Source organism: Erinaceus europaeus, chromosome 7, assembly GCF_950295315.1.
Source record: "Erinaceus europaeus chromosome 7, mEriEur2.1, whole genome shotgun sequence".
Classification (NCBI taxonomy): Eukaryota; Metazoa; Chordata; class Mammalia; order Eulipotyphla; family Erinaceidae; genus Erinaceus; species Erinaceus europaeus.
In genome coordinates, this window is record NC_080168.1 from 88,333,392 (window position 1) to 88,360,449 (window position 27,058).

Below are 27,058 nucleotides of genomic sequence, written 5' to 3' on the forward strand. Positions count from 1 at the left end.
TTAAAACTAACAACATTACATACAAATTACATTTCAATAAAATGGGAAGATTTAGTACAAAGAAAAATACTGTAAAAGTTTAGTAATTTCATAATTGTATGATGATATTTTAATAATTGGTTTAAATATATAATACGTTATGAGAATTTCTAAAAAGGAAGTATAGATGATTAAGCACAGTGGTTACATTTGAGGGATAGTGAATTAGATTATATTTAAGGTCTCTTGGCTTTTATTGATTCTAGGACTCATTCAATTAGTTAGCAAGTATTTGTTGAGTGCCTACCATGTATCAGGTCAGGTACCACTCATGGCATTGAGATACATCAAAAGATCACACCCTCAGAACTAGTATCCTAGTCGGGAGAGACACATAGTAAACATAGGTGTAACAAAGGTTTAATGGGAGGAGGTTAGACCAATAAAAGGGAAATGGAGTTGAGGGAGGGGTAGGTTGCAAATTTGAAAGGTGGTCAAGGTAGGCTCATTGAAAAGGTTGAACCTGGGGCCGGGCGGTAGTGCAGTGGGTTAAGCGCACATGGCGCTAAGCACAAGGACCGACTTAAGGATACCTGTTCGAGCCTCCGGCTCCCCACCTGCAGGGGAGTCACTTCACAGTGGTGAAGCAGGTCTGCAGGTGTCTATCTTTCTCTCCCCCATCTTCTCCTCCTCTCTCGATTTCTCTCTGTCCCAACAACAGCAGCAATAACAACAATGATAAACAAGGGCAACAAAGGGGAAAAAATATCCTCCAAGAGCAGTGGATTTGTAGGACAGGCACTGAGCCCCAGCAATAACCCTGGAGGGGAAAAAAAAAAAAAAAAGAAAGAAGAAAAGGCTGAACCTCAGCGGGAGATCTGAAGGGGGACTTTGGAGCTAGTCATAAGGACACCAAGGGAAAGAGCAGAAGAAGCAACAGGAAGGGCTAGAGTCAGCCTGAGGATTTGTAGCAACACAGAGGCCAGTATGAATGGAATGGAATGAGTGAAGAGGTTAATTGGGCTTCATGGGGCGGGGGGAGCATGAGAGTGAAGAGACTGGAAAGAGGAGTATAAGTGCTAGATAGTATCATGGGTCTCCATTAGGTTTTGGGACATGAACGTCAAGTAGCGTAGCTGTACTTCTTCTTCTAGCATTTGCCCTTCTTCCGTAGCCAGTCAACAGCAAAGCTGTCAGGAGCTGCTTGTTGCTGGCTTTGAAAGTGACTGGGATCCATGTGGATTCAGTCAGCTAGGAAGGATCGTCAGTTTCCCCAATGAATGGGTACTCACGGGATGCACCACGAGAAGGTCGATCCAATGCAACCCGTAGCTGTACTGAAATCTGAATTTAAATTAAACTATACAGAATCATGGTTTTGAGTAATAAAACCAATTTCCTTGACTAATTAATTCCTCTTGGTTTCATAAAGAACTTTCTGTTGACATAGAGGAAAAATACACAAACTTGCATTTGTATTTGCCCTTCTCTTTTTGGCCAAGATGAAGCAAAGGAAATGATTTCCTTCTTAAAAGCTGAGTAGTATTCCACAACTTTTTTTTAAGCCACTTGTTGTTGGGTATCTAGGTTGCTTCAAAGTTTTAGCTATTAAGGATTGTGCTGCTATAAACATGGTTGTATTTTTCTCAGTTCATTCATTCATTGTCTCCTATGAATGATAATAAATAGGATATTGCCAAAAGTATCAAAGAGTGAAGAAAAATAAGATTTTTGTTAATCAAACCCTGAGTAATAAAGAATCAAGAACACTTTCCAGTTTTCTCTTTAAATTTTCATATCAAATCATTGGTCTGTACTGGGTAACCTACCTTTGGACAGAAACACCGTCTTTAGCATTTAAGGAGAGGTGAAATGAACCTGAGGTTAATTTTCTCCTTTTGTAACAAGAAAAATGTTAAAATGATTTGCTACCGTTTCTAATGTGTTAGAACTCAAACTCTATGCCCAGATATTTCATGGTGAACTTAGGGAATGCACTGATTTGGACTCCTGTGGGGTGTCTGCTTGCTGTAGAAGGTGTCCTGTCCATATAGGAAGGTATAACTTACGTTCTCTCTCATAGGTCTCAGGAGATAGCGCTGTCCCCATGTCTCTAGGGTCTGACTGTAAAGTCTTCACAATCACTCTTGGCTCCATTCTTGCTTTTCAGGGCTGGGGAGCCGAGTATCATCGCCAAGATGTCACAAGCACTCCCTGTTGGATTGAGATTCATCTTCATGGGCCATTGCAGTGGTTGGACAAAGTTCTGACTCAAATGGGGTCTCCACATAACCCCATTTCTTCAGTGTCATAACAGTCGTGTTTCAGCCTACATTTCTACAGAGTAAATGCTGTTGCAGGCCAGGGCTTTTATCATATCAGATTGCAACAAACTGAGGTTTCTAAGTACATGTTTAAATACATATTATATGCACTGTTCCTGCTTTTATCACCATTTGTCCTGTGCTAACCTGATGCCAGTATATAGCTGTTAGAAAATCAGATTTGGCTTTTTATTTTGTGCCTATGCTACAAGTTACAGCAAATCCTTTTATAAGAGGAAATAATTCAAAGTCAACAGCTATGCCAATAGCATTTGAAGGGTATTGGAATAAAATGCAGCTTTAGTCAATCATGTCATTATAAGGCACACTGTGTGGCCTACCGGAAAAATATTAGCTGTTTATATAGCAAAAAGCAGTTATTAGCAGCACTAGAACAAATAATACATCCAGACAAAACAAAGAATCAAACCTATAAAACTTTAAAGAATTTCATTCTTAGTATCAGTGGCAAAACAAACAAAAACAAACTTGTACAATCAATTATGTAAGATGTAAGATAAGACACTTATTTTTTATTCTATTTCTGAAGTTGAAATACCTATAGCTGGACTATTATGCGGATATGAACGATACATTTTAAAAAGATTTAAACTGTGATTGGAAAAGAAATTGAAGCATGGTCATATTACCTCATTATATACCTATCACTATTTTAAAGAAAACGAGTCTAATATGGGAAGATAAACATGAAATTAGCATGGCATTAATAATATTTCCAAATTGCAAGCTAAGATCAGAACTTGTCTAAGAATCACCCAGGTAAACTCCTGCTTTCCATGAAGAAAGTCAGGTCCCTGTGTTCCTGGCTATATTTATGTTGGGTTGTCTGTTCTGCAAGACTTCTGAGTTTGTATAGTAACTACATGACTACGTGCTTAAGTTCCTGGTGTGGAAGGAATGAAACACATAGCATGTTTACTTCTATTTTCTCACATTCCTATATTAAAAATCAGGTGAGGATGTCCCTTGTGCTATGTCTTCCTCACTTACTGGCAAATGTTAACTAACTATAGACTATTAAAACAATGGTAGAACATTTGGGAAAATCTGGATACATTGCTTGGACCAAACTCTTGGGTTATTTAACAGTGTCTCTATGGATTAAATCATTTGCTAGGCAAGTCTGGTGATCTCTTTAATAACTTTCCACATGAAAATGATGTTTTCATAATTGAGGTAACATCTAGGGGAAACTGTGGAACTGAATAATAGGATTTAAGAACAAATCCACAATATTTAAAAAGTAAACTTTTTTTTTTTTACTCTTGGGTGGTAGAGAAAAATTCCCCAAAATTTCATATGTAAGAATATAATTCTCACCCACTAAACACTGCATTTCTTGGGAAAACATTTCACACCCTCTTAAAATGTTTATTTTAGGAAGGTGAACATACTTGTAATAGATGGTACATCAGTAATTAAAAAGATTTCTCCATTTGTACATCCTCTCTCAGCTCTAGCATTAGTGCACAAAGTAGTCATTTCTCAATAAATTGAATTCAAGGTAGAAATGATCATGTTAAAAGAAGGAGTACTACTGTCACCTCTTATAATGACTAGTGTTATGTAATAGAAACATTCATATATACAATAGAAAATAGATGTTACATTTCACATTAAAACTAGGTGACCTATTTAGCATTTAGAACCCCCCCCATAGTTTATTGGTTTATCAACTATGTATTGTGCACTTATATATGCCTGGTACAATGTTAGGTACTGTGGAATCAAATATAAACACGAGACAGGTCTAGCCCACTGGAGATGAGAACTAACAGTAAATCTGTACAGATTTCTTCATGTTTTAGATCTTTTCAAACAAAACAGGTGAGTTGTCTTTTGCTTGAAAAAAATGTAATTCTTTTTATCTGATTTTGAAACTTAATTTCCTTTCTTCTCTGAGCATCCAGGCAGTGGATGAAGATATCCTGAATGCTAGTTTTCTTCTGACTTAAAGTTCTTTCTTTTTTTGTTGTTATTGTTGTTTCCTTATTTTGCAGTAATTCCTCTCCTTTTTTTTTTTTTTGAAAAGGTACTAATAGGGCAAGTCTACTTCATATGAGCATAAACTACTCATGGTTTGTGCTGCAGAGAGCAATGATAGCTTTCTTGATCTCACCAGAAACAATCAAAAAGCCTCTGGTAATATATACCTTTATAGGATTCATTGGAACTGGCTGTTTATAAGTGGATTGTTTTGTTTTGTTTTAAAAGAAGGTTTTTTTGTGTAGTTTTGGGAAATGACAGAATATTCAGTGTACCTGAACATTTTGAAGAAATTACATTTAGGTGGCGCATATGCATATCACCAGACATGTCTTTCCATAAAGCCTTAATTAGAGAATTCAGATTTGTTGGGAAGTTCACCTTTAGGTCACTGTAACAAATATGTTTTAATCAGCACTTTAAAACCTTTCACTAGCAAGAATTGTCACAAATTATGATGCAGTATTTGACTTCAAACTTCTCAATATACTCACTTAGCACTCATACTTTGAGGTAGGAATTTTTTAAAATGTAACTGTTATTTCTCAAGATAGCTGTAAAGTAAGCATGCTAAGCCACTAACTGTATCAGCAATGCCAAACATTTTTAAAGCTACCATGGACAAAGTTTGTGCAAGAGAAAATTAAAAAAAAAAATGGCATTCTTATAAAATCCAGGGTATTTATCATATTCAAATCTGCTGTTTTTCTTATTTAAAATTAAGATATGAAAAAGTTTGTTAGATATTTTAGTATCTTCCAGTAATTCAGGACTATAAAGAAATTATTACATTTTTTGTTTTGTTTTTATTTTTTTACATTCAGTGCAAATTAGGAAAAATTGGAAAACCTGATATTTTTTAAAAAACCTTTTCATTGCTTTTAGGGAACTATTGAATACCATCATGATAGAAACACATTTTATAAGTGTATTTGCAAGACTTTAAAGTGCTGCTGGTTTAAGTTTGTGTCTCAAATATTTCATACATACATATGTGTGTTCAATAAATAAAGCAAAAATATGCATTTCAAATTTCTGTGTGATTTAACAGCTGAACTGTATGGCAAGATTATGTGATTCTGGTGTATGTTAAGTTTAAACTCAAATTAAAACAAAAAAAGAGGAAGCTATTAACATAATGCTTTCAATTATATCAAGGCTTCAGCCATCCTTCAAATGGGTATTTATCTGGTTGCTTACAATAAAAAATATTCTACCTGTGTCTCTTGGCTCACTTTTTTCCCTAAAAATCTTGTAGGAGCTGCTGAATATGGGTTAAGACCATTTTAAGCCATTTTTAAAATGGAATGGCTTTAAAAATCCCATGTGTGCTAATAAAATTAGGTGATAGTTCTGAATTCAACATTTTGGCATAACAGGGCTTAATTGTCAGCCTCTGAAAATATTTTGCTATAAGGGAGTCAGGCGGTAGCGCTGCAGGTTAAGCACAGGTGGCGCAAAGCACAAGGACCAGTGTAAGAATCCCGGTTTGAGCCCCTGGCTCCGGCTCCCCACGTGCAGGGGAGTCACTTCACAGGCAGTGAAGCAGGTCTGCAGGTGTCTATTTTCTCTCCCCCCTCTCTCTCTTCCCCTCCTCTCACCATTTCTCTCTGTCCTGTCCAACATCAATAATAACTACAACAATAAAACAACAAGGCCAACTAAAGGGAATAAATGTATTTTTTTTAATTTTGCTATAATTTTAAAGAAAAAAAATTTCTAAATAGTAACAAGATTTAAGTGAATTATTATTGTGTACAAGGAAGAACAATTTCATTACTGTAAACACCTATACATTGCCATAGACATTACCTATAGGAAAAAAAGCTAAAGAATTAGGTGTGCAAGGACCAGGGTTCTAGCTCCCAGTCCCCATGTACAGGGGAGGAGCACCACAAGCGGTGATGCAAGGCTTTGAGTGTCTCTATTCTTTTTTTCTCTCTCTCTCCTTCACCTCCTCAATCACTCTCTGACAAGAAAAAAAAAAAAAAAAGGAAAAACTAAGATGCAAGAGGAATATAAATAAATCTTAACAGATTACTTTTTAAAAAAAAGATTTTAAAATATTATTTATTTTGGATAGAGACAGAAACTGAGAGGGGAGGAGAGAGACACCCACAGCACTGCTTCACATTGATCCTGAAGCTTCTCCCCTGCAGCTGGGACCAGGGGATTGGTCTAGGTCCTTGTGCACTTTAATGTGTGCACTCAAGCAGGAACACTACCACTCAGCCCCAACATATAGATCATTAATTCTCTTCATTGAAATTTTCTTTCCGACCTAAATTAGAAGGGGAAATGTGTAACTGTCTGGGAAAACTTAGCCTTCCTATTAAACTTTAGAGTTTCCCTTGTATATGTATAAAAAAGTAATAGAGCCTTTTATTCAAAAACTAGTGTTTTGAAAATTACAAAACGTAAAACAAATGAAATCCAATATATTCTGGTTCAGGTACAGAAGAGGATTCTGAAATCCCTAGTTTAAGCTCTAAATTTATAGTGAGGTATGAAGAAGCAGCCTGCAACATCATTTGTTCTGGCCTTGCCAAAGCAATTGAAGAAGTGATTCAAAATTCAGTAAATCTAGGAGCTATTGTTCATGACAACATTCATGCTGATTTTTTTTAAAGAATTTATTTATTCATGAGAAAGACAGGAGAGAGGAAAAAGAACCAGACATCACTCAGTCCAGGTGGTGTTGGGGATTGAACTCAGGACCTCGTGGTTGGGAATCCAATGCTTTAATCCACTGTGCCACCTCCTGGAGCTGGGCTAATTTTTAAGTTAAGAACTTTGGCCTTCCAGTGATGTTATAAATATCCAAATGGCCCCAGGTGAAGACAAGTTTTCCCACGCCTGATTTAGAGATTAATTTATGTGCTCGGAATAATGGAATAAGCATTATCTAATTTTAATGTCCTGACTAATAGATGAACTTAATTCATCTAACTATTAAACACATCATCTATTTTCATGTTTCAAAAACATTTAACTGTAAGCTTAATAAAAGTAATGTAATGAGACTTTTTTCTTTCTTTTTTTTAATCAGAGCACTGTTCAGCTCTGGCTTATGGTGGTGCAGGGGATTGAACCTGAGATGTTGGAGCCTCAGGCATGAGAGTCTGTTTGCAAAAGCATTATGCTATCTACCCTCCACCCTAATGAGACTTTTTTCTATAGTGAGGCAAGCCTACTAAACAAATGACAGTTCAGCCCATTGTAAACTGCTAGGTGAACAAAGCTCCTACTGTAAGCACCATTCAACAGCATGTGTTATCATTATATATATTGAGAATATAAAGAAAATTAGGAACTGAGGGAGTTAAAATGATAAGAGTATTAATTTTCCTTTATCACTTATATACCAAAAAACTAGGACTATCTGACAATATCTTTATTGATCATAATTTTAGAAAAGGAAACAAACTGTAATTAATTACCAGAATGACTGAGGCCTTTTCAACCAAGATAGGAAACCCAAAAGCCATAAAAGCCAAAAGCCATCAGTTATTAGATCATAGTCATTATATACAGAACTAGCAGAAACAGCAAATTACTGTTTAATCCTGTAAGTTTGGATGCTTTGTAATGTAGCAATCATACAATTAGGGTATCATTTGCCTATAGCCTCATCAACACTGTATAAGAAGTACCCCCAAACTTTGTGGCTTGTAGTCATAAATATTTATTATTGCTTACAAGTCTCTAGTTAAGCTGTGTAGGTTCTGTGTATTTGGGTGAAGCCTGCCTGATTGAGCTTAACTGGGATCCAGTGTATCTGCAGTCAACTGGCAGGGTGTCTGGGGGAGAGCTAGTGAAACATACAAAATTGATCATGTCTAGTTGCTCACCAGCTCTAGGTGGCACCAGTGGAGGTGATGGGGGTATGCAGTTTCACTACCTAGCAGTTTTGCTAGGCTGTACAAGCACTATGGTAGCTGGGTAGTGTTCTAAAAGAACAAGTGGAAGTGTTCAACACCTTTGGAAGTCTATTCTGAGCTGGTATAGTATTCTTCCTCACATAGTACTGGCTGAAACAAGTTAAGTAACAATGCCCCTCCCAACACAGATTTAGAGGGTAAAGAGATAAATTCAGTTTTTCGGGGTTTTTTTGACATTGTTTTTCTTACACTTTAAGGATTCAGTAGAGCTCCCAACATCATAAATAAGAAAGCAAATTTAGTAGTTCATAATAAATGTAAATGAATTCCTCTGCATTCAATGTAAAATACTCAAAAGGAAGACAAGCATACACAACAGCTCAAAAGAAAACTGGACTTTAATGAATAAATTTTGGTAAAAAGCATTTTTTGCACAGATACATAGGTTTAAGACATATCAAAAGATGAACAATAAGATTTTTTCTTTTCAACTACTTTTAAAACAGCTTTGATTAAGTTTAACATGAAATTTTAGAGTTTAAAAATAAATAAATTAATGCATTTCTGGAGTTAAACTTGAGACATAAACATGTATTGTCCCAATATTAAAACATTCTCTTAACATTCAATTTTCTTACTCTTACTATTAGTAGGTTTGACTTTTTAAAGGTTTCCCAAGATAAAATACAATAAAAAGTATCTGTATAAATTACTGTTCTTTGAACATCACTTTGAAATAACATGGTCTTAAAATAATGTAATTTTGAAAAACACTGACAATACTGTCAATTATTTAAGATATTCCACTGAAAAAGAAATGAATACAAAAATAATTTATTGCTAGCATTAGTGGAATAAGATATATATGTCCTGTCCACAAGTTCAATATACAAAAGAGTTTGTTTTAAAGAGGTTAACATTAATAGGTAATGTGAAATAGTGAAGCTAACTTTAGGAGATGCATCCATTCCAGTATACTTGAAGTGTACTTAATCCTTCCACTATACCAGTACATCTCTGAAAATAGATGTACAACTTAATTTAACATATTTGACATTGACAATCACTTTCCTCATAGGTATAAAAACGTGCTTACCTCTTTGACAGCTCCAGTTTCAACTGTAAAGAAATGGCTATTACAAGAACTCAATTCAGGGTGCTCTGTCTACATGTTTATCATCAGAAGTAGCTTAACAGTGTTTAAGAAGAGCATTACTGGTACTATGTATAATATTCTTAGTTGGGTGGGATCATTCCAGATACCACAGAGCATTCTTGGTCCATTCACTAGAACCCAGCAGTTTCTGAGGTTATTTTTACAAGCAGAAAACATACTCATACATTTTCAGCTGTTCCTTGGTAATAAACCCTAAGCTAAATGATCCAAGATTATTATCTATTAACTTCTTGACTTTCATAGAAAGTAACTGCTTCATTACCTTCAGTAACAGAGACTGAAGAGGAATATTTACAAGAAAAAATGTAATTAAATATTACTTTGGGAAATATAAGCTGATTATTTCAAATTCATGGTGATCTGAAAGGATGAGATGCACAGAGTGCAATACTTATCTGTCCACAAATGTACACATACATTTACAGGAAAACAACCATCAGGATCTACAAGCATATTTCACTTCACTTATATTTAGTATAAAAATGTTTGCATACTATGGTAAGATTAAAAAAAAAAGAAAAAGAAAAAACATGCAGATCTTCTGGATAAATATCCTCACGCTGATGTTCCTGGAAACTGCTGCTGCCTCTGCTCCAAAACTTGCTGGTTTAATAGTTGCTGCTGTTTCTGTAAAAACTGCACCACTTCTGGACTTCTCAATAATGACTTAAAAAGAAAAAATTATATGTGAGTAGCATTATTTTAATGGGATTGGATTTCAGTCAAGCTATGAAATTGCTCTAAAATGCCCATACAATATGGGTCCAAAATCAAACATGACTGAATTGCACTCATGTTTACATCTAGAGCACTGCAATTAAGCTTTGAATTGCTACTAGTAAAATCTGTAAACACACAACATGACTAAAACCTAAAAATCATCAGTGAAGCCTGATCTTATTGGGTGACTGCAGATAAGCAAAATGCTTTACACTGTCTGCAAACATACATACATTCTTTGAAACAGTCAAAGAACAGACAGTCAAGAACAGCACTGGCTCAAAATTATAGTAAGGGGAAAAATCAAGGAAAGGGGGTCCATATGAAAATGGCTAGTGTAGAAATAGCCTTAAGACTAGTACTGGAGGGAATCGGGTGGTAGCGCCCTGGGTTAAGTGCAGGTGGCGCAAACCCAAGGACCATGTGAGGATCCCTGTTTGATCCCCTGGCTCCCCATCTGCAGGGGAGTCGCTTCACAGGCGGTGAAGCAGGTCTGCAGGTGTCTATCTTTCTCTCCCCGTCTTCCCCTCTTCTCTCCATTTCTCTCTGTTCTATCCAACAGCGACATCAACAACAACAATAACTACAACAATAAAACAACAAGGGCAACAAAAGGGAATGAATAAATAAATATTACAAAAATACTTAAAATAAAAGACTAATACTGGAACTCGTTTCTCCCACTTACTCTTTATTAAGTTCTACTACTTCTTTATGAAGAAATTAAAACTATGTCTATAATATATGCATATAGCAGTACATCTCTGTTAATAATAGTAATATTAGCAAACTATTAAATTAAAATTTAAGACTGTAACTGCTTGGAAACAATAGTATTTGTATATTCATCATTTCCATTCCTTCATTTAATTTATTTTTGGTAGAGACAGAGAAATCAAGAGGCAAGGGGGAGAGGGAGTGAGAGAGAGAGAGGGAGAGGGAGAGGGAGAGAGAGAGAGAGAGAGAGAGATACCTGCAACAGTGTTTCACTATTTATGAAGCCCTGCTCCCCTCCTCCCCCAGACCACAGATGGGGACCAGGGGCTTGAGCCTAGGCCTTTGGGCAGAAACTCTAAAATATAAGAAAATATCAGTGAAACATTGCAGGATCTTAACATCAAAGGTATATTTGGAGACTCAAGTCCAAGGGCATGTGTCTATCAGTAGATAGAGTAGATAAATGGGACTATATCAAACTAAAAGGTTATTGTACATTGAAAGCAAATTACCCAAGGTTAACCAGGTATCTCAGTGATGGGGAGAAGATATTTACACAGCAGAAAAATGATTGATATCAAACATCTATAAAGAACTAGTACAACTTAACAAAAAACTAAAAACAAACAAAAAAGCCCAAACCAATATTCCAATAAAAAATGGGCCAAAAGAACTGAACAGGCAATTGTCAAAAAAACAGATACACATGGCCCACAGGTAGCTGAAGAAATGCTTCACTTATCATTAGAGGAATACAAATCAAAACTACACTGAAATTCCATCTTACACTTGTAAGAATGACCTATATCAACATAACAGGGAACAACAGGTATTGGTGAGGTTGTGAAGAAAACGGCACTGAGCTACAGTGCTGGTGGGAATGCTAACTGGTGCAGTACCTTTGGAGAGTCCTTAAACAAACAGAAATGAAATTATCCTATGACCTGGCAATACCACTCTTGGGCATTTATCCAAAGGATACACAAACACTTATCCAGAGGGACATATGTACTCCAATATTCATAGCTTTATTATTCACAGTGGCTAGAGAGTAGAAACAGCCTAAATGACTGAGAGGTAATAGGCGAAAGAAGTTACAGATATATATTCCATGGAATATTATTCTGCAATTAAAAAAGAAGACATTGTGTCCTTTAGGATAGAATGAATGGAACTGAAAGTGATAATGCCTAGTGAAATAAGTTAAAGAGATGAAAAACAACTACGGAATAGGAATCTAGAGAACTGATACATATGGACTTGCAAAAAAAAACAACAACAAGTAAACTGTTTTTAGAACTTGGGAGTTACCTTTAGGAGATGACAGGGTAGGGAAAATATAGAAAGAATTACTTGTGACTTTAGTTGGTTTCAGTAAATCCAAACACACACACAAAAAGGGAGGGAAGAGGAGTTTGAAGGAAGCTGAAAGGGAGTGAGGAACCAGTATCCTGTTGTTGTGCCAGGCCCACGGAGATGAGAGAGAGGGGGTCTGGAGCGAAGAGGAAACACAAATCTTTATTTGCGCTGGCACCTCAGAGTTGGGTGCTAGAGAAGCAGGTTGGGCCACGTGGAGGTAGCGAAAATGGCCGCCTCACGCAGTAACCTTTCCTGTGTCTGAACACCAAACACCAGAGTGAAGCGCTGGCAAGAGAGCGAGAGAGCCAGGTGCAGAAAACGAAGGGTTTTTATAGGAGTAGCTTTCACGAGAATGGGAAGGGGGAGGAGTAACCATAGCACTCCAGGATAGGATGATACCTCTCATGAGAATGGGAGGGGGGAGGAGTAAACAAAGCACTCCAGATATTGCGGGGATATAGACAATGTCCTGAGAGCACAACATGGCTGAACAGGCACTCCGAGAATGTCCCAACTCTAGCGGGAACTAGCAGTACCCTGAGGGGACAACATGGCAGATGTGACTGCATTGGCATAATTTCCCAGCATCTGTATCCTATAGTGGAAATGACAATCTGGTGTTGGGTGAGATACGCTGACACCTAAAGGAAGATGTGAAGACTGTTTCCCTATAATAGCAAGTCTCATAAACTTACATTTCCTCAATAAATTGATCTTATTTAAAAAAAAAAAACATTTTATTTTATGAGAGATACAGAGAAAGGCACAGAGAGAAACACCAGAGCACTGCTCAACTCTGGCTTTATGGTGGTGCTGGGTATTGAACCTGGGACCTCAGAGCCTCAAACATGAGAGTCTTTTGCATTACCATTATGCTATCTCCCCAGCCCAATAAACTGACTTTAAAACATATTTCTGCTATTATCTTAGATCGGCATTTATGAAATTCCAATGTGTATAACTCAATATAGTGTACACAATTCAATTCTTATAAACAGTTTAAAATTTTAAAATCTAAACAACAACAAAGCAAGACAATTCTAACTTTTGCCAATAAATTCGTAACCACTTTACAGATATTTACCAGTCTTTTCTGATTTAATACTTGTTCTAAAAGAGTAGGTCTTGCAGGTCGATCACCAAAAGATCCTGATCTTTGTTTAACCATGGACAGTATGTTATCTGCACTTTCCTGTAATAAAATTAAAAACAGATTTAACAATTTATATAGAGTGATATCCCATAATTATTACTTGAATTTCAATTATGTAATGTACAGGTCTTTGCTTCTATTCTTTCCTGCTCATTCTGTATGAGAATTTAGGAAAGTTCCTCACAAAGTGAAAGTCTTGGCAGCTATTACCATCATCATCAGTTTTATTCCCTTCTCTTCAACATTTTCAGCCTGAGGTCTCTGACTTCTTAACAGGTGTCAAAAACAATAGGGAGGCAAAGAGGGGGAGGGGTATCTTTTTTTTGCCCTTGTTTTATTGTTGTAGTTATAATTGTTAATGATGTTGTCGTTGTTGGATAGGACAGAGAGAAATGTAGAGAGGAGGGGAAGGCAGGGGGAGAGAAAGATAAACACCTGCAGACCTGCTTCACCACTTGTGAAGTGACTCCCCTGCAGGTGGTGAGTGGGGGGGGGGGGTTCGAACCAGGATCCTTAAAGGGATATCTTCATATATGATCTCTTTCAATATTACAAAAAAAAAAAAAAAAGCCAAGTAGAAAGTGAACATTTTTAAAACTAACCAAAATTAAAGCCTGCTTGCCTTTGGGTGGAATAGTAACACAAAAGTGATATATATTACTTAAGAGACAGTTTTAAAAAAAATTGAGAGGTTAATGGTGTATAATACAGTTGTTGGCATGTGTATGATTTCTTGTCTCACCATGAGAGGTGTCTGTAAAACACTTTCACTCTCAACTTAGTTCCTTCTCCATCATCATGCACCAAGACCTGAAAGCCCCCCCCTCCTCTCCCTGTCCTCCTTCCCCAGAGTTCTTTGCTTTGGTGTGCTACACACTGCACCCACTTCAGTCCAAGTCATTTATTGTTGGACACTGTTTTGCTTCCAAGTTTGGGGTGTTACAAAATGTGCTGCTATGTACACAGGTGTACACAGATCTATTTAAATGACTGTGTTTGATTCCTTAGATATTTGTTATTTCACTAGGAGAGGAAATAGCATTGGGTAGGTCCATTTCTAGCCTTCTGAGAGTTCTCCAGACTGCTCTCCACAGGGGGGCTGGACCAATTTAAGTTCCCAGGATCAGTGAAGAAGAGTTTCTTGGTAATGACTTTCAGAATATATCCTAGGGCAGCTTTCATTTAAAGAATATTTTCTGGGTCACTTTCAACAAAATGTAATTTTGCTTTCCACTGAGGGATTATAACCTTATCAAAAAGAGGGAGACACACAGGAATGAAATATCTGGAACAACTTCAAACTATATTACTATTGCTAATGACAACAAAGGCTAAAGTTTACTTTCGCTGTTTAATACCATGTGATCATTCAATATGGAATTTCTCAAACATTCACAGCAACACTATGAACTGCGCACTATTTTTGTGCTCATTTGATAGTGAAAGGATGAAAATCTGAGAGTTTAATCACCGATTTAAAGGCAAAGAGTCAATGAATGAAACGCAGATTTGCAGCCTATTGCAGCCCCAACTCCAGATCACTGGGCTTTAATATATTCACACAGTTCAAATCAAACATCCCCTGAGACCTACCACCCCATAATTATTCAATTTTTCTTCTCTTCGGCTACACAGAAAATGGGTGAGGATACGGGTACTGAGAATAGGACTTTTAAGAGCAGGGAATTAAGGATGAGTGCTGAGAACAGAGTAGTAAGAATAGGTGATACTGTGAGCAGCGTACTGCAAATCAGAATCCTATGACCAAGGTAGAAGTAAAACTAAGGTAAACTAGAGGAAGGCACCAAGAGTAGGAATCCAGAATTGGGCCCTGAGTATGGGAAGCGATCACCTTCCTCAAAGTCCCAATTGCATCTAGGTCCTTAGTGTCTCTACCTGCTTCTAAAGTGAGCAGACCGTCCGCTCCTCTCAAGCCAGCCTGGATTTACCTTTGAAATGACAGCCTTGCTGACCTGTCACATCCTTTCCCATGAAAGGTTGCTCACCACAGTGCAACAGAAGTGTTGCAGGAGGCCTTGCAGGCGGTTGTCTCACTTTCAGGGCTGGCACTTACCCTCAGGTGTGGGTTGCGGTTACCTCACTTGGGAGAAGCAGGTGGAAGGTCTGAACATGGGGTGTCTCCTGCTCTCCCCTCCACCTCCCGGAGAGACTCTTTTTTTTTTTATTATAAAATTATAAGTTGGGGGTCGGGTGATAGCGCAGCCGGTTAGGCGCAGGTGGTGCAAAGCACAAGGACCAGCGTGAGGATCCAGGTTCAAGTCCCCGGCTCCCCACCTGCAGGGGAGTCGCTTCACAGGCGGTGAAGCAGGTCTGCAGGTGTCTATCTTCCTCTCCCCCTCTCTGTCTTCCCCTCCTCTCTCCATTTCTCTCTGTCCTAGCCAACAACGACATCAATAACAGCAACAATAATAATTACAACAATAAAGCAACAAGGGTGAGAAAAAGGAACAAATAAATATCAATAATAATAAATAAACTTTTAAAAGATTATGCTAATAGGAGTGTATATTAACACCTTTCCCGCCACCAAAGGTCTGTGTTCCCACTCCCCACGCCCCTATCGTGAAGCTCAAAATCTACCCTCCTTTTTTTTTTTTTTTGGTGCCTCCAGGGTTATTGCCTGCACTACGAATCCACTGCTCCTGGAGGCCATTTTTTCCCCTTTTGTTGCCCTTGTTATCACTGTTGCTATTATTATTGTCTTTATTGCTGTCTTATTATCATTGCTATCGTCATTGTTAGATAGGACAGAGAGAAATGGAGAGAGGAGGGGAAGACAGGGGCGGGGGGAGAGAAAGACAGACACCTGCAGACCAGCTTCACCGCCTGTGAAGCGACTCCCCTGCAGGTGGGAAGCCGGGGGCTCGAACCGGGATCCTTCAGCCGGTCCCTGCCCTTTGCACCCCGTGCGCTTAGCCCGCCGCGCTGGCGCCCGCCCCCTTACCCTCTTTTTAAGGCCACCCACCTCCAGTTTGACGTTTCCCGTGCCGCCAGGAGGGGCGGCCCCGCTGCAGTTCTGGGCCTGGTCGCTCTTCTTCTTCTTGTACTTGTCCTTGTACATCTTGTTGCGGTGCTTCTTGCACATCCACGGCTTGCGCTGCTTGGCCACCTGGCTGGTGGTCTCGCTGCAGCCCTCGTAGGTGCAGGTCTTGCAGCCGCCGCCGCCCCCGCCCGGCCCGCGGGCCCCCGCGCCGCCGCCCTCGCCGCCCGACTGCGCCTCCTCGTCCTCCAGGTCGTCCAGGCTCGCCGTGCTCTCGCCTCCCCCCGGGGGATCCGAAGTGTCCAGCAGCTCGGCTTCGTCCTCCCCCACGTCCTCGTCGCCATCCCCGGTCACTTCCCCCAGGAGTCTGACCGGCTGACCCGGCCCGGCGCCGCCCCCCAGGCCCGAGGCCGGTCGCGCCGCGGCCTCGGCCGCCGCCGCCTCGTCCTGCCCGCCGCTGCCGCCGCCGCCGCCGCCACAGGGCCGCATCACCAGCAGCGCGAACTGCGAGGCGGGCGGCGGAGCGCCAGGGCACAGCGCTCCGTTGGCGGCGCCCGGCCCCGCGCCCTCAGTGACTCCCGGAGCCTCCGTGCTGCCCAGACCCCTCGGGGGCCCACGACCCCGGACCCCCAGCCCCTAGTAGGCCCAACGGCACTGTGCCGCCCAGGCGCCAAGACACGCGAGAGCAAAAGGCGCCGCCGCCCGCGAAAAGGCACGCCCACTGCGCCTGCGCGGCCAAAGTCCGCGCGTGAGCCTGTAGCTGCCTGGGGACTCGGAGCGTCTCAGAGCCGCGGAGCCTGCGGCGGGCCGTTCCGACTGCGCGTGCGCAACGGGAGGTGGCTTTGGAAAGCGCGGTGTGCAAGGCAACGCGGCTTAGCCGGGAGCTAGTGTTCACGGCGCTTCGTTCCAGCTTTGTTCTAGAATTCCGCTATGTAAGTCAAGATTATGCTTGAGCAGTCTTACGGCTTGTGGCGTTAGGACTTTAATTTTAATGCGATGTCGGGGCTGAGGAGATAGCATCATGGCTATGCAAGAAGATTTTCATGCCTGAGGCAGCAAAGGTCTCAGGTTCAGTCCTCAGCACCACTGTGAGCAACAGGAGTGGTCTGGTAGGGGAGGGGGAAAAACTCACACACAAAAGTAATAAGTCTTTTAAAAATATTTTGGGACAGCATAGCGGTTATGTGAAAAACTTTCATGCCTGAGGCTCTTTGCTCCCAGGTTCAATTCCCAGCAGAAATCAGAACCAACACTGTGGTCTCTGTGTGTCTCCCTCTTTGGATCTGTCTTTCATAAGTAAATAAATAAATATGCCTACATCTAGCTGGAGAAGGGGGTGCACTACCTTTAAAAAAGATACCCCCCATACCTGTTAATGGGGATATGAAGCTGGGATATGGTGGGGGATCTGACCTGGGACCTCTGGTTTGTTAGGCAAAAAATTCCTCTGTGCCACCACCCCAGCTCTATTGATAGTCTGAGTTGTCTCTTCCCCTAATGTTCTGCGACAGTAATACTTCTTTTTATTACGGTTAACCAAATTTGAAAGAAACTTGGGTTTACAATCTTGTCAGAATATATTTGGGGGCCAGGAGGTAGATCACCCCATTAAGCGCTCATATTATCATGAGCAAGGACCCAGGTTCCAGCCCCTGCTCCCCACCTGCAGGAAGGAAAGTGAAGGTGTGCAGGTATCTGTCTGTCTATATCTGTCATCTCTCCCGCCCCTCTCAATTTCACTCTGTCCTAGCAAAAAACAAAATAGAAAGAAAAAATCATAAAAATGGGGGGGGAAGGTCACTGAAAGCAGTGGGTTCATTGAGTTGTCATTGAGCCCCAGCAATAACCCTGGTGGCAAATAAAAGTTCTGTATATATGGCGCATCTGGTTAAGTGCCCATAGTACTATATGTAAGGATATGCTCAAGGACCTAGGTTCCAGCCCCCCATTCCTCACCTGCTGGGGGAACGCTTCACTAGGGGTGAAGCAGATCTGCAGGTACCTATCTTTCTACCCATATTTATTTATTTATTTATTTATTTATTTATTTTGCCTCCAGGGTTATCGCTGGGGCTTGGTGCCTGCACTGAGTCCACTGCTCCTGGAGGCTATTTTTCCCATTTTTGTTGCCCTTGTTGTTACCCTTGTTGATGTCGTTATTATTATTGTTGTCATTGCTGTCATTGTTAGATAGCACAGAGAGAAATCGAGAGAGGAGGGGAAGAAAGAGAGGGGGAAAGACAGACACCTGAAGACCTGCTTCACCGCTTGTGAAGCGACCCCCCTTGCAGTTGGGGAGACTGGGACTTGAACCAGAATCCTTAGGCGGGTCCTTGCGCTTCACGCCATGTGCACTTAAACCGCAGTGTCGCCCGACCTCCGCTCTCCCTACTTCTATCTCTCCTCCTCCTCTCCTCTCAATTTCTCTCTGTCTTATTGAATGAAAAAGAAAAAAAAAAAAGGCTGGCAGAATCGGTGGATTCATAGTGCTGGCTGGCACTGAGCCCCAGTGACTGGAGGGGGAAAAAAAATCATATATATATATATATATATATATATATGAGTTCTATTAATATTTTTCTCTAAGTATTTGATAGTTTCTGGTCCAACATCCAAGCCCCTAATTCATTTGCAGTTTACTTTTGTGTGTGGTGAAATGTAGTGGCTCAGTTTCATTCTTATGCACATTTCAGCCCAGTTTTCCCAGCACCATTTATTAAAGAGACTCTTTCTATTAAGATTTTGGGCCCCTCGTCAAAAATTAGATGTCCACAGGTGTGGAGGTGACGCTGCTTTTTCTTTTTTTTTTTTTTTAATATTTTATTTATTTATTTTCTTTGTTGCCTTTGTTTTTATCACTGCTGTTTATTATTGTTGTTGTTATTGACATTGCTGTTGCCAGATAGGACAGAGAGAAATGGAGAGAGGAGAGGAAGACAGAGAGGGGAGAGAAATATGGACACCTGCAGACCTGCTTCACCACCTGTGAGGCAACCGCCCTGCAGGTGGGGAGCCCGGGCTCGAACCGGGATCCTTACACTGGTCCTCGAATTTCATGCCATGTGTGCTTAACCCACTGCGCAACAGGCCAACCACCCCCCCCCATGCTGCTTTTTCTGTTTTTTTTTAAATTTATTTTTTATTTAAGAAAGGAGACATTAACAAAACCATAGGATAGGAGGGGTACAACTCCACACAATTCCCGCCACCCAATCTCCATATCCCATCCCCTCCCCTGATAGCTTTCCCATTCTCTATCCCTCTGGGAGCACGGACCCAAGGTCCTTGTGGGTTGCAGAAGGTCTTGGAAGGTCTGGCTATTTGACTACACTTTAATAAGAGTGTACATAAACACCATTCCCACCACCAAAAGACTGTGACCCATCCCTCCCATTCCCCCCACCCCCCACCAGCCCAGGAAGCAGAATGTCTACCCCTCACCACAGGGTTTTTACTTTGGTGCCCTACATGCTGCTTTTTCTAATACCTTCCTGTTGGATCAAAAATCAGTTCTGTGCTTCAGTAATTGTGACAGCTTGTTTTGAGAAGTTGCAGATGTTGACTTTAGTTGATCTGTTTAGTGAATTGTGCTATGCTCTTCACTTTCTTGGAGCTCACAGACATGTGACATGCATAGGCATTTAACAACTTTTTAACAGAGTTCCTGGTAAATGGATTATTCAGGGTGGGAGCAGCTACGGTGAATTTGCTCACAATTTAAATAACTAGATGGGAAATAATGATGGACTCGGGTTTTCCTCACAAATAATGTACCCTTATTCCTTCATATCACAGGATTTCATGCTCTTGAAGGCTTTGAACATGTTATACGTTTTAAACTGTTTTTTTTTTCTTAGATTCTTTCATAAGCTGCAATCTTGTATAGTGATGCCATCATTTTATTATCTGAGGTTGAAGAAAATTTGAAATAGGATAAAGTCCTTTTTTTTTTGTTTCCTGCAGGGTTATTGCTGGGGTTTGTGCCTGTACTATGAATCCACTGTTCCTGGCAGCCATTTTTTTAAAAAGAATTTATTCATGGCCGGGTTGTGGCACACCTGGTTGGGCGCACATGTTACAGTGCACAAGGACCCAGGTTCGAGCCCCTGGTCCCCACCTGCAGGGGGAAAGCTTGTGAGCAGTGAAGCAGAGCTGTAGGTGTCTCTCTGTCTCTCCTTCTCTATCTCCCCTTCCCTCTCAGTTTCTGGCTGTCTCTATGCAATAAATAAAGATAATTTAAAAAAAAATTCTGTAAGACAGAGAGACATTGAGAGGGGAGGGGGAGATAGGAGGAGAGAAAGAGAAACACCTACAGACCTGCTTCACTACTAGTGAAGTATCCCCACTGCAGGTGGGGAGTGAGGGCTTGAACCCGGGTCTTTGCGCACCACACTATGTTCGTTTACCCATGTGTGTACCACCACCTCCCCCTCCTCACCCCCCAGTAAAGTCTTTTCTAGCACAGCCATTCATCATCAGTCATTAGGAAAATGTCTTTTTTGCTATCCAGTAACGAAACTTCATGTTTCCTTCCACTTCTCCAGGGCCTGTGCTGCCCCTGGCATCTTGCTCAGGGCTGCTGGGTGTTACTGCAGGACTGACCCACGGAGGTGGAGTTTCCTGACACTGCCCAGGGTCAGGGCTAGGCTGGAACTGCAGGCCAATGGCATTTTTACGGGCCCCTCTTTTCCACTCCCACGAGATATGATGGGCTCGGGAAGCCCATGTCCTGAGCAGGTATCTGAGGTGTTTCTCTCTTCTAGTCTGTCACAAGGGCTCTGGGACTTAGCATGCACATGGAATCTCGCTTCTGGTCTGGGCACCAGTGGAGCAGCTCCGGGTAGGTTATGGGTAGAGTTTTATCTGCAGCACACATGTTCCCAGGTGGTACCCAGCGCCCAGAACACTGCTGTCTGAATAGTAGATTTGGAGCTAGTCATAGGAGAGGGCAGATGGAGACTGGCTTTGCCCCTCCTGAACTCCACTCAGAATCTCCCCTCACCCCACCCCACCCCATCCCCACACACACACCCTGCCTTGGCCAAAGGGCCTGGACCAAGCTCAGGATAGCTGCAGTCTGGGGAGAGAGACCTCTCCTTAGCAAAGAAGGGTGAGTGTGACCCAACGGAGCCTGCATCTGTCCTGAGACATAACCCCAAGTGAGTACCTCCCAGGCATTGGGTGAGTAAAGGGGACCCGGATGTGGCCTGCACCTCCCATGGTAACAGTTTTCCAGACCAGAGGCTGCCTGCCCATAAGACAGACTTAGCCCTGGACTCACCATATCAGCCCACACTATGCACATGGCCATTTCTTCTATTCTTTCCTGGAAGCCATTGTGTCCCTTCTGCAGCCTACTTGAGCCTGGGATGATGTCCCTTACTCCAGATGTGTCCTGGGACTCAGAGAAGGATAGGAAACCTAATTAAAACATGTTAGACCCAAGCGGACACACCAAGCAGCAGCTTACACTCACTAAGCACTATAAAAGGAAGCACTGCGCTCAGCGAGCTGACTTCCCTGAGGATGACAGAGAGGCAGTCAATTTTTTTTCCCCTCCTGCTCGATTGCTCTCCCAGCCAGGACATCCATGCACTGTTGGGGTCTGGTTCTATGCTCCCCAGACAGTGAGTTCTTTTCTCTGTCCCTGGTACCTGAAGATCATCCAGTGTGGATGAGTGGGAATTGTGGGTGCTGATCTGTGGACTCCCATACCTGGCCTTCAGCTGCATCTCTGCTCTCACTGACCCTGCAACGTGGGCCTCTTTGCATCCCTCACACCTTTGTTACACTCTGCAAGCAGTCTGCTTTCCAGTGTTTCTCATTCATGCAGTTAGAGCTTGCCCTCTGTCTTTTGCCACTGCTCCTGCCTGGTCAAGTATTCTCTTGCAGGAGGTTTTCTAAAGCAGATTGTCTGGTAGATGGTTTTAGCAGTTCCCATCAGCTCAGTTTCTGGAACGCTGCTTGACACTGGAGACCTGGACAGACAGTAGAGAGAGGTGAACTGTTCTATAGCCTCATCTGACGAAGAACTTGAAACCACAGGGCCTTCTCCACCCCCATCTAGCTGAGGCTTTCTACATGTTTCCTGTGATGAAAAGCTGTCTTAGCTCTGCTGCAGGTCCTACCCCAGAAGACATAGGAAGACAGGCACATGGTTGGACAGTGGGCACCTGCTGAGTCAGTCTCTCCAATTTGTGTGGCTGTGGTTTAAACTTCTACAGGGAGAATTCTTTCAGCTGGTAGCAAAAGGATGAAGAAAGACATATTTGGTTCTGCTGAAGAACACCCATGCTGAGTCCAGCCTTCTTCCTCGAATCACCCCTGCTTGGGAGTGGGTGGGCTAGAACCCAGACAGGAATGTCAGTCTCTGCTGTCCAGAGTCTGAGAGCTCTGCTTGTAGATAGCTGCCAGATATTGGGAGAGAGCAGAATTCTCATCCCAGAATGGCTTTTGCTTGATGTAATGACATGTTGGCTTCCATATGCTTTCACTCAGAGAGATATTCCACCAAGCCTGCCTGCTCCCATCTCTCTGACAGGTTGAAGAGTACGACAAAGATGGTTTGATGACCTTGGTATAATTCCTGGCCTGAACTCCTGTTATTTATTTATTTGCCACCAGGGTTATCACACTCCTGGAGTTTGGTGCTGGCACTATGAATCCACTGCTCCCAATGGCAGCCATCCCCCTCCCTTTTTTTAAATTTTCTATTTTGTTTGATAAGACAGAGAAAAATAGAGAGTAGTGAGGAGATAAAGCGGAAGAGAGAAAGATGGACACCTGCACACCTGCTTCACTGCTTGTGAAGCACCTCTCTTGCAGGTGGGGAGCAGAAACTTGAACCTGAATCCTTGAGTACCACCACTTGGCCCTCCTGTTCTTTTTTTTTCTCAGATGTTTGTTTGTTTGTTGCCTTTTCTTACCTAAGCTGAAGGCAATTCAAAACTCAGTTGATGTTTGCCCTTAAAATGGCCTTCTAGTATTCGAGCATACAGAGTACAGAACCAAAATTATGTTGGGGAAATAGCAGAAATATATAATTTTTTTGTTTCCAGGGTTATCACTGGGGCTCGGTGCCTGCACCATGAATCCACTGCTCCTGGAGACCATTTTTTCCCCTTTTGCTGACCTTGTTGTTTTATCATTGTTGTGGTTATTATTGTTGTTGTTGTTGTTGCTGTCATTGGATAGGAAAGAGAGAAATCAAGAGAAATACAGACACCTGCAGACCTGCTTCACCACCTGTGAAGTGACTCCCCTGCAGGTAGGGAGCCAGGGGCTCAAACTGGGATCCTTATGCTGGTCCTTGCACTTTTTTTTTTAATTTATTTCTTTATTGGGGAATTAATGTTTTACATTCAACAGTAAATACAATAGTTTGTACATGCATAACATTCCCCAGTTTCCCATTTAACAATACAACCCCCACTATGTCATTTATCATCCTTCATGGACCTGTATTCTCCCCACCCACCCCAGAGTCTTTTACTTGGGTGCAATACGCCAATTCCATTTCAGGTTCTACTTGTGTTTTCTTTTCTGATCTTGTTTTTTCAACTTCTGCCTGAGAGTGAGATCATCCCATATTCATCCTTCTGTTTCTGACTTATTTCACTCAACATGATTTTTTCTTTTTTTTAATTTAATTTTTATTTTTTATTTATTTATTCCCTTTTGTTGCCCTTGTTGTTTTATTGTTGTAGTTATTATTGTTGTCATCGTTGTTGGATAAGACAGAGAGAAATGGAGAGAGGAGGGGAAGACAGAGAGGAGGAGAGAAAGACAGACACCTGCAGACCTGCTTCACCGCTTGTGAAGCAACTCCCCTGCAAGTGGGGAGCCAGGGCTCGAACCGGGATCCTGACGCTGGTCCTTGCGCTTTGCACCACCTGTGCTTAACCCACTGCGCTACAGCCCGACTCCCAACATGATTTTTTTCAAGGTCCATCCAAGATCGGCTGAAAACGGTGAAGTCACCATTTTTTTACAGCTGAGTAGTATTCCATTACGTATATATACCACATCTAGCTCAGCCACTCATCTGTTGTTGGACACCTGGGTTGCTTCCAGGTTTTGGCTATTACAAATTGTGCTGCCAAGAACATATGTGTACATAGATCTTTTTGGATGGATGTGTTGAGTTCCTTAGGATATATCCCCAGGAGAGGAATTGCAGGGTCATAGGGTAGGTCCATTTCTAGCCTTCTGAGAGTTCTCCAGACTGTTCTCCACAGAGGTTGGATCAATTTACATTCCCATCAGCAGTGCAGGAGTGTTGGTAACATGTGTAAGCCTGACAGAGCTTAGGGAGAACCACCCCCATCTTTGGATGGAGGTCTGAGAAGATAACCTCTTGGTAAGTCTCTCTCAACCAAGGTGAGCATAAGGGGGGAAACTCAGACTTGGTTCTTTCCTTCTTGACTCTCAGGCCCACAGCAACTCCAATACTTCCCTCCATTAACTGCAGGCCACATGGCCACAGATTCACTTATTCAAAGTCACCTTCTTATCACAGAAGAACACACCTTATCACACACTTCATCACACACCTCAGACCCCAGACAAGAGAAATTCCAAACTATATGGCCTCTTGATATTCATCTTCTCTCTGTCTCACTCTACAGGTTTAACCCCTATGCTTCTCTCAAATACCTTTGGATAATTAAGTTGCTTGTGTCATGGAGAATAACTGTCTTGTATCTCATCAATTCCTGTCATACCAGCCCCCTACCTTAGGGGCATGCTGACTGTTAAGAAACCTGTAATTTTTGTCATATTTCAACAGTAATTACCTCCATTGATTTTCTATTTAACTCATGTCCATTTTGCTAACAAACGGATTCTGGGATTCTAAGGACTCAGATTCTAGATTCACGCTAAGAGTCCCCTGGTGTCTTTTACTTCGTGTCACCCCTGTTGTGAGCGAGAAAGAACCAGCCCGTTACCTTTCCCCTGGAGGCCACCCTGCCGGAGAAGGAGAGAGACACCCCGAAACAGGAGGGTTCCTTTGACCTCACACTCTCTCCAGCATTTGTTGCTGTTACCTTTTCTGATGTATGACATTCTCACAGGAGTGAAGTGATAACTCATTGTTGTCTTGATTTGCATTTCTCTGACAATCAGAGACTTGGAGCATTTTTTCATGTGTTTCTCGGCCTTTTGGATCTCTTCTGTGGTGAATATTCTGTCCAAGTCCTCCCCCCATTTTTGGATGGGGTTATTTGTTGTCTTGTTGTTGAGTCTGGCAAGCTCTTTATATATGTTGGTTATTAAACTCTTATCTGATGTACGGCATGTAAAGTTCTTCTCCCATTCTGTGAGGGGTATCTTGGTTTGGGTAGTGGTTTCTTTTGCTGTGAAGAAGCTTTTTAATTTGATGTAGTCCCTTAGGTTTATACTTGCTTTAGTCTTCTTTGTAATTGGATTCGTTTCATTGAAAATGTCTTTAAAATTTATGCGGAAAAGAGTTCTGCCAATATTTTCCTCTAAGTATTTGATAGTTTGTGGTCTAACATCCAAGTCCTTGATCCACTTGGAATTTACTTTTGTATTTGGTGAAATATAGTGGTTCAGTTTCATTCTTCTGCATGTTTCAACCCATTGTTTCCAACACCATTTGTTGAAGAGACTCTGCTTTCCCCATGTAATAGTCTGAGCCCCTTTGTCAAAGATTAGATGTCCATAGGTGTGGGGGCTCATTTCTGGACTCTCAATTCTATTCCACTGGTCAGTGTGTCTATTCATGTTCCAGTACCAAGCAGTTTTGATGACAATGGCCCTATAATACAGTTTGAGATCTGGGAGCGTGATGCCTCCGGTTCTGTTCTTTTTTCTCAAGATTGTTTTGGCAATTCTAGGTCTTTTCTGGTTCCAGATAAACATTTGTAGCATTTGTTCTATTCTCCTAAAAAATGTGCTTGGGATCTTGATGGGGATAGCATTAAATTTGTAGATGGCTCTGGGTAATATATTCATTTTGATGATGTTAATTCTTCCAACCCATGAACATGGAATATCTTTCCACTTCTTTGTGTCTTTTTCAATTTCTTTGAGTAGTGACTCATAATTTTCAGTATACAAGTCTTTCACTTCTTTGGTTAGGTTTATTCCTAGATATTTTATTGTTTTTGTTGCTATAGAAAAAGGAACTGGAGATTGTGCTGCATTCTGTATGAATAAAGACTGAAATGCGTACCCACCCAGCCATGAGTCCCTGGTCGCCTGTCTCCCATCAGTGAAGCTCAGCCAAACACCCACCTGCAGAGGGAAAGCTTTGCAAGTGGTGAAGCAGTGTTGCAGGTGTCTCTCTGTCTCTCCCTCTCTGTCACCCCCTTCCCTTTCGATTCCTGGCTGTCTCTATCCATTAAATAAAATAAAGATAATAAAAAAAATTTAAAAAAGAAAGTCATTATGCTAAGTCAAATAAGTAGAGTTTAAAAAAAAAAAAAAAAGGAACTGATTTCTGGACTTCAATTTCTTCTAACTTAGTGTTTGCATAGAGGAATGCCACTGACTTTTGAATGTTAATTTTATAGCCTGACACATTACTGTATTGCCTGATGATTTCCAAAAGCTTCTTGCTGGATTCCTTAGGTTTTTCCATGTATACTATCATGTCATCTGCAAATAAGGAGAGTTTGACTTCTTCTCTTCCAATCTGTATGCCTTTAATTCCTTGCTCCCGCCTGATTGCTATGGCAAGAACTTCCAACACTATGTTGAATAGTAATGGTGATA

At 41.4% G+C, this 27,058-nt stretch overlaps 2 protein-coding genes and 1 long non-coding RNA gene across 9 annotated transcripts in view; 2 read left to right on the forward strand and 1 right to left on the reverse strand.

Moving 5' to 3' along the window:
• SMAD9 (SMAD family member 9) overlaps positions 1 to 5,532 on the forward strand; it is a 98,751-nt gene extending 93,219 nt beyond the window's left edge. For all 4 annotated transcript variants that reach the window (XM_060194923.1, XM_060194922.1, XM_007526524.3 and 1 more), the window contains one exon: positions 2,150 to 5,532. In XM_060194923.1, the coding sequence (XP_060050906.1) occupies positions 2,150 to 2,293 (144 nt within the window). In that variant the 3' untranslated portion in view covers positions 2,294 to 5,532. The remainder of the gene's footprint in view (positions 1 to 2,149) is intronic.
• A 3,039-nt stretch (positions 5,533 to 8,571) lies between these two features.
• RFXAP (regulatory factor X associated protein) lies at positions 8,572 to 17,008 on the reverse strand. Of its 2 annotated transcripts, none has more exons than XM_060194927.1 (3): positions 16,304 to 16,998; positions 13,249 to 13,356; positions 8,572 to 10,034 (listed from the first exon to the last, which is right to left on the reverse strand). In XM_060194927.1, the coding sequence occupies exons 1-3, from the start codon at positions 16,805 to 16,807 to the stop codon at positions 9,924 to 9,926; spliced, it is 723 nt and encodes a 240-aa protein (XP_060050910.1). In that variant the 5' UTR covers positions 16,808 to 16,998; the 3' UTR covers positions 8,572 to 9,923. The 2 variants fall into 2 exon arrangements, with proteins under 2 accessions (XP_060050910.1, XP_060050911.1); XM_060194928.1 differs by lacking the exon at positions 8,572 to 10,034 and adding an exon at positions 10,738 to 11,716 and having other exon boundaries at positions 16,304 to 17,008.
• A 117-nt stretch (positions 17,009 to 17,125) lies between these two features.
• LOC132539465 (uncharacterized) overlaps positions 17,126 to 27,058 on the forward strand; it is a 133,205-nt gene continuing 123,272 nt past the window's right edge. Inside the window, exon 1 of one of the 3 annotated variants that reach the window (XR_009550775.1) lies at positions 17,126 to 17,250. This is a non-coding gene — a long non-coding RNA (uncharacterized LOC132539465). The remainder of the gene's footprint in view (positions 17,251 to 27,058) is intronic. The other 2 variants (XR_009550776.1, XR_009550774.1) reach the window with 2 other exon arrangements.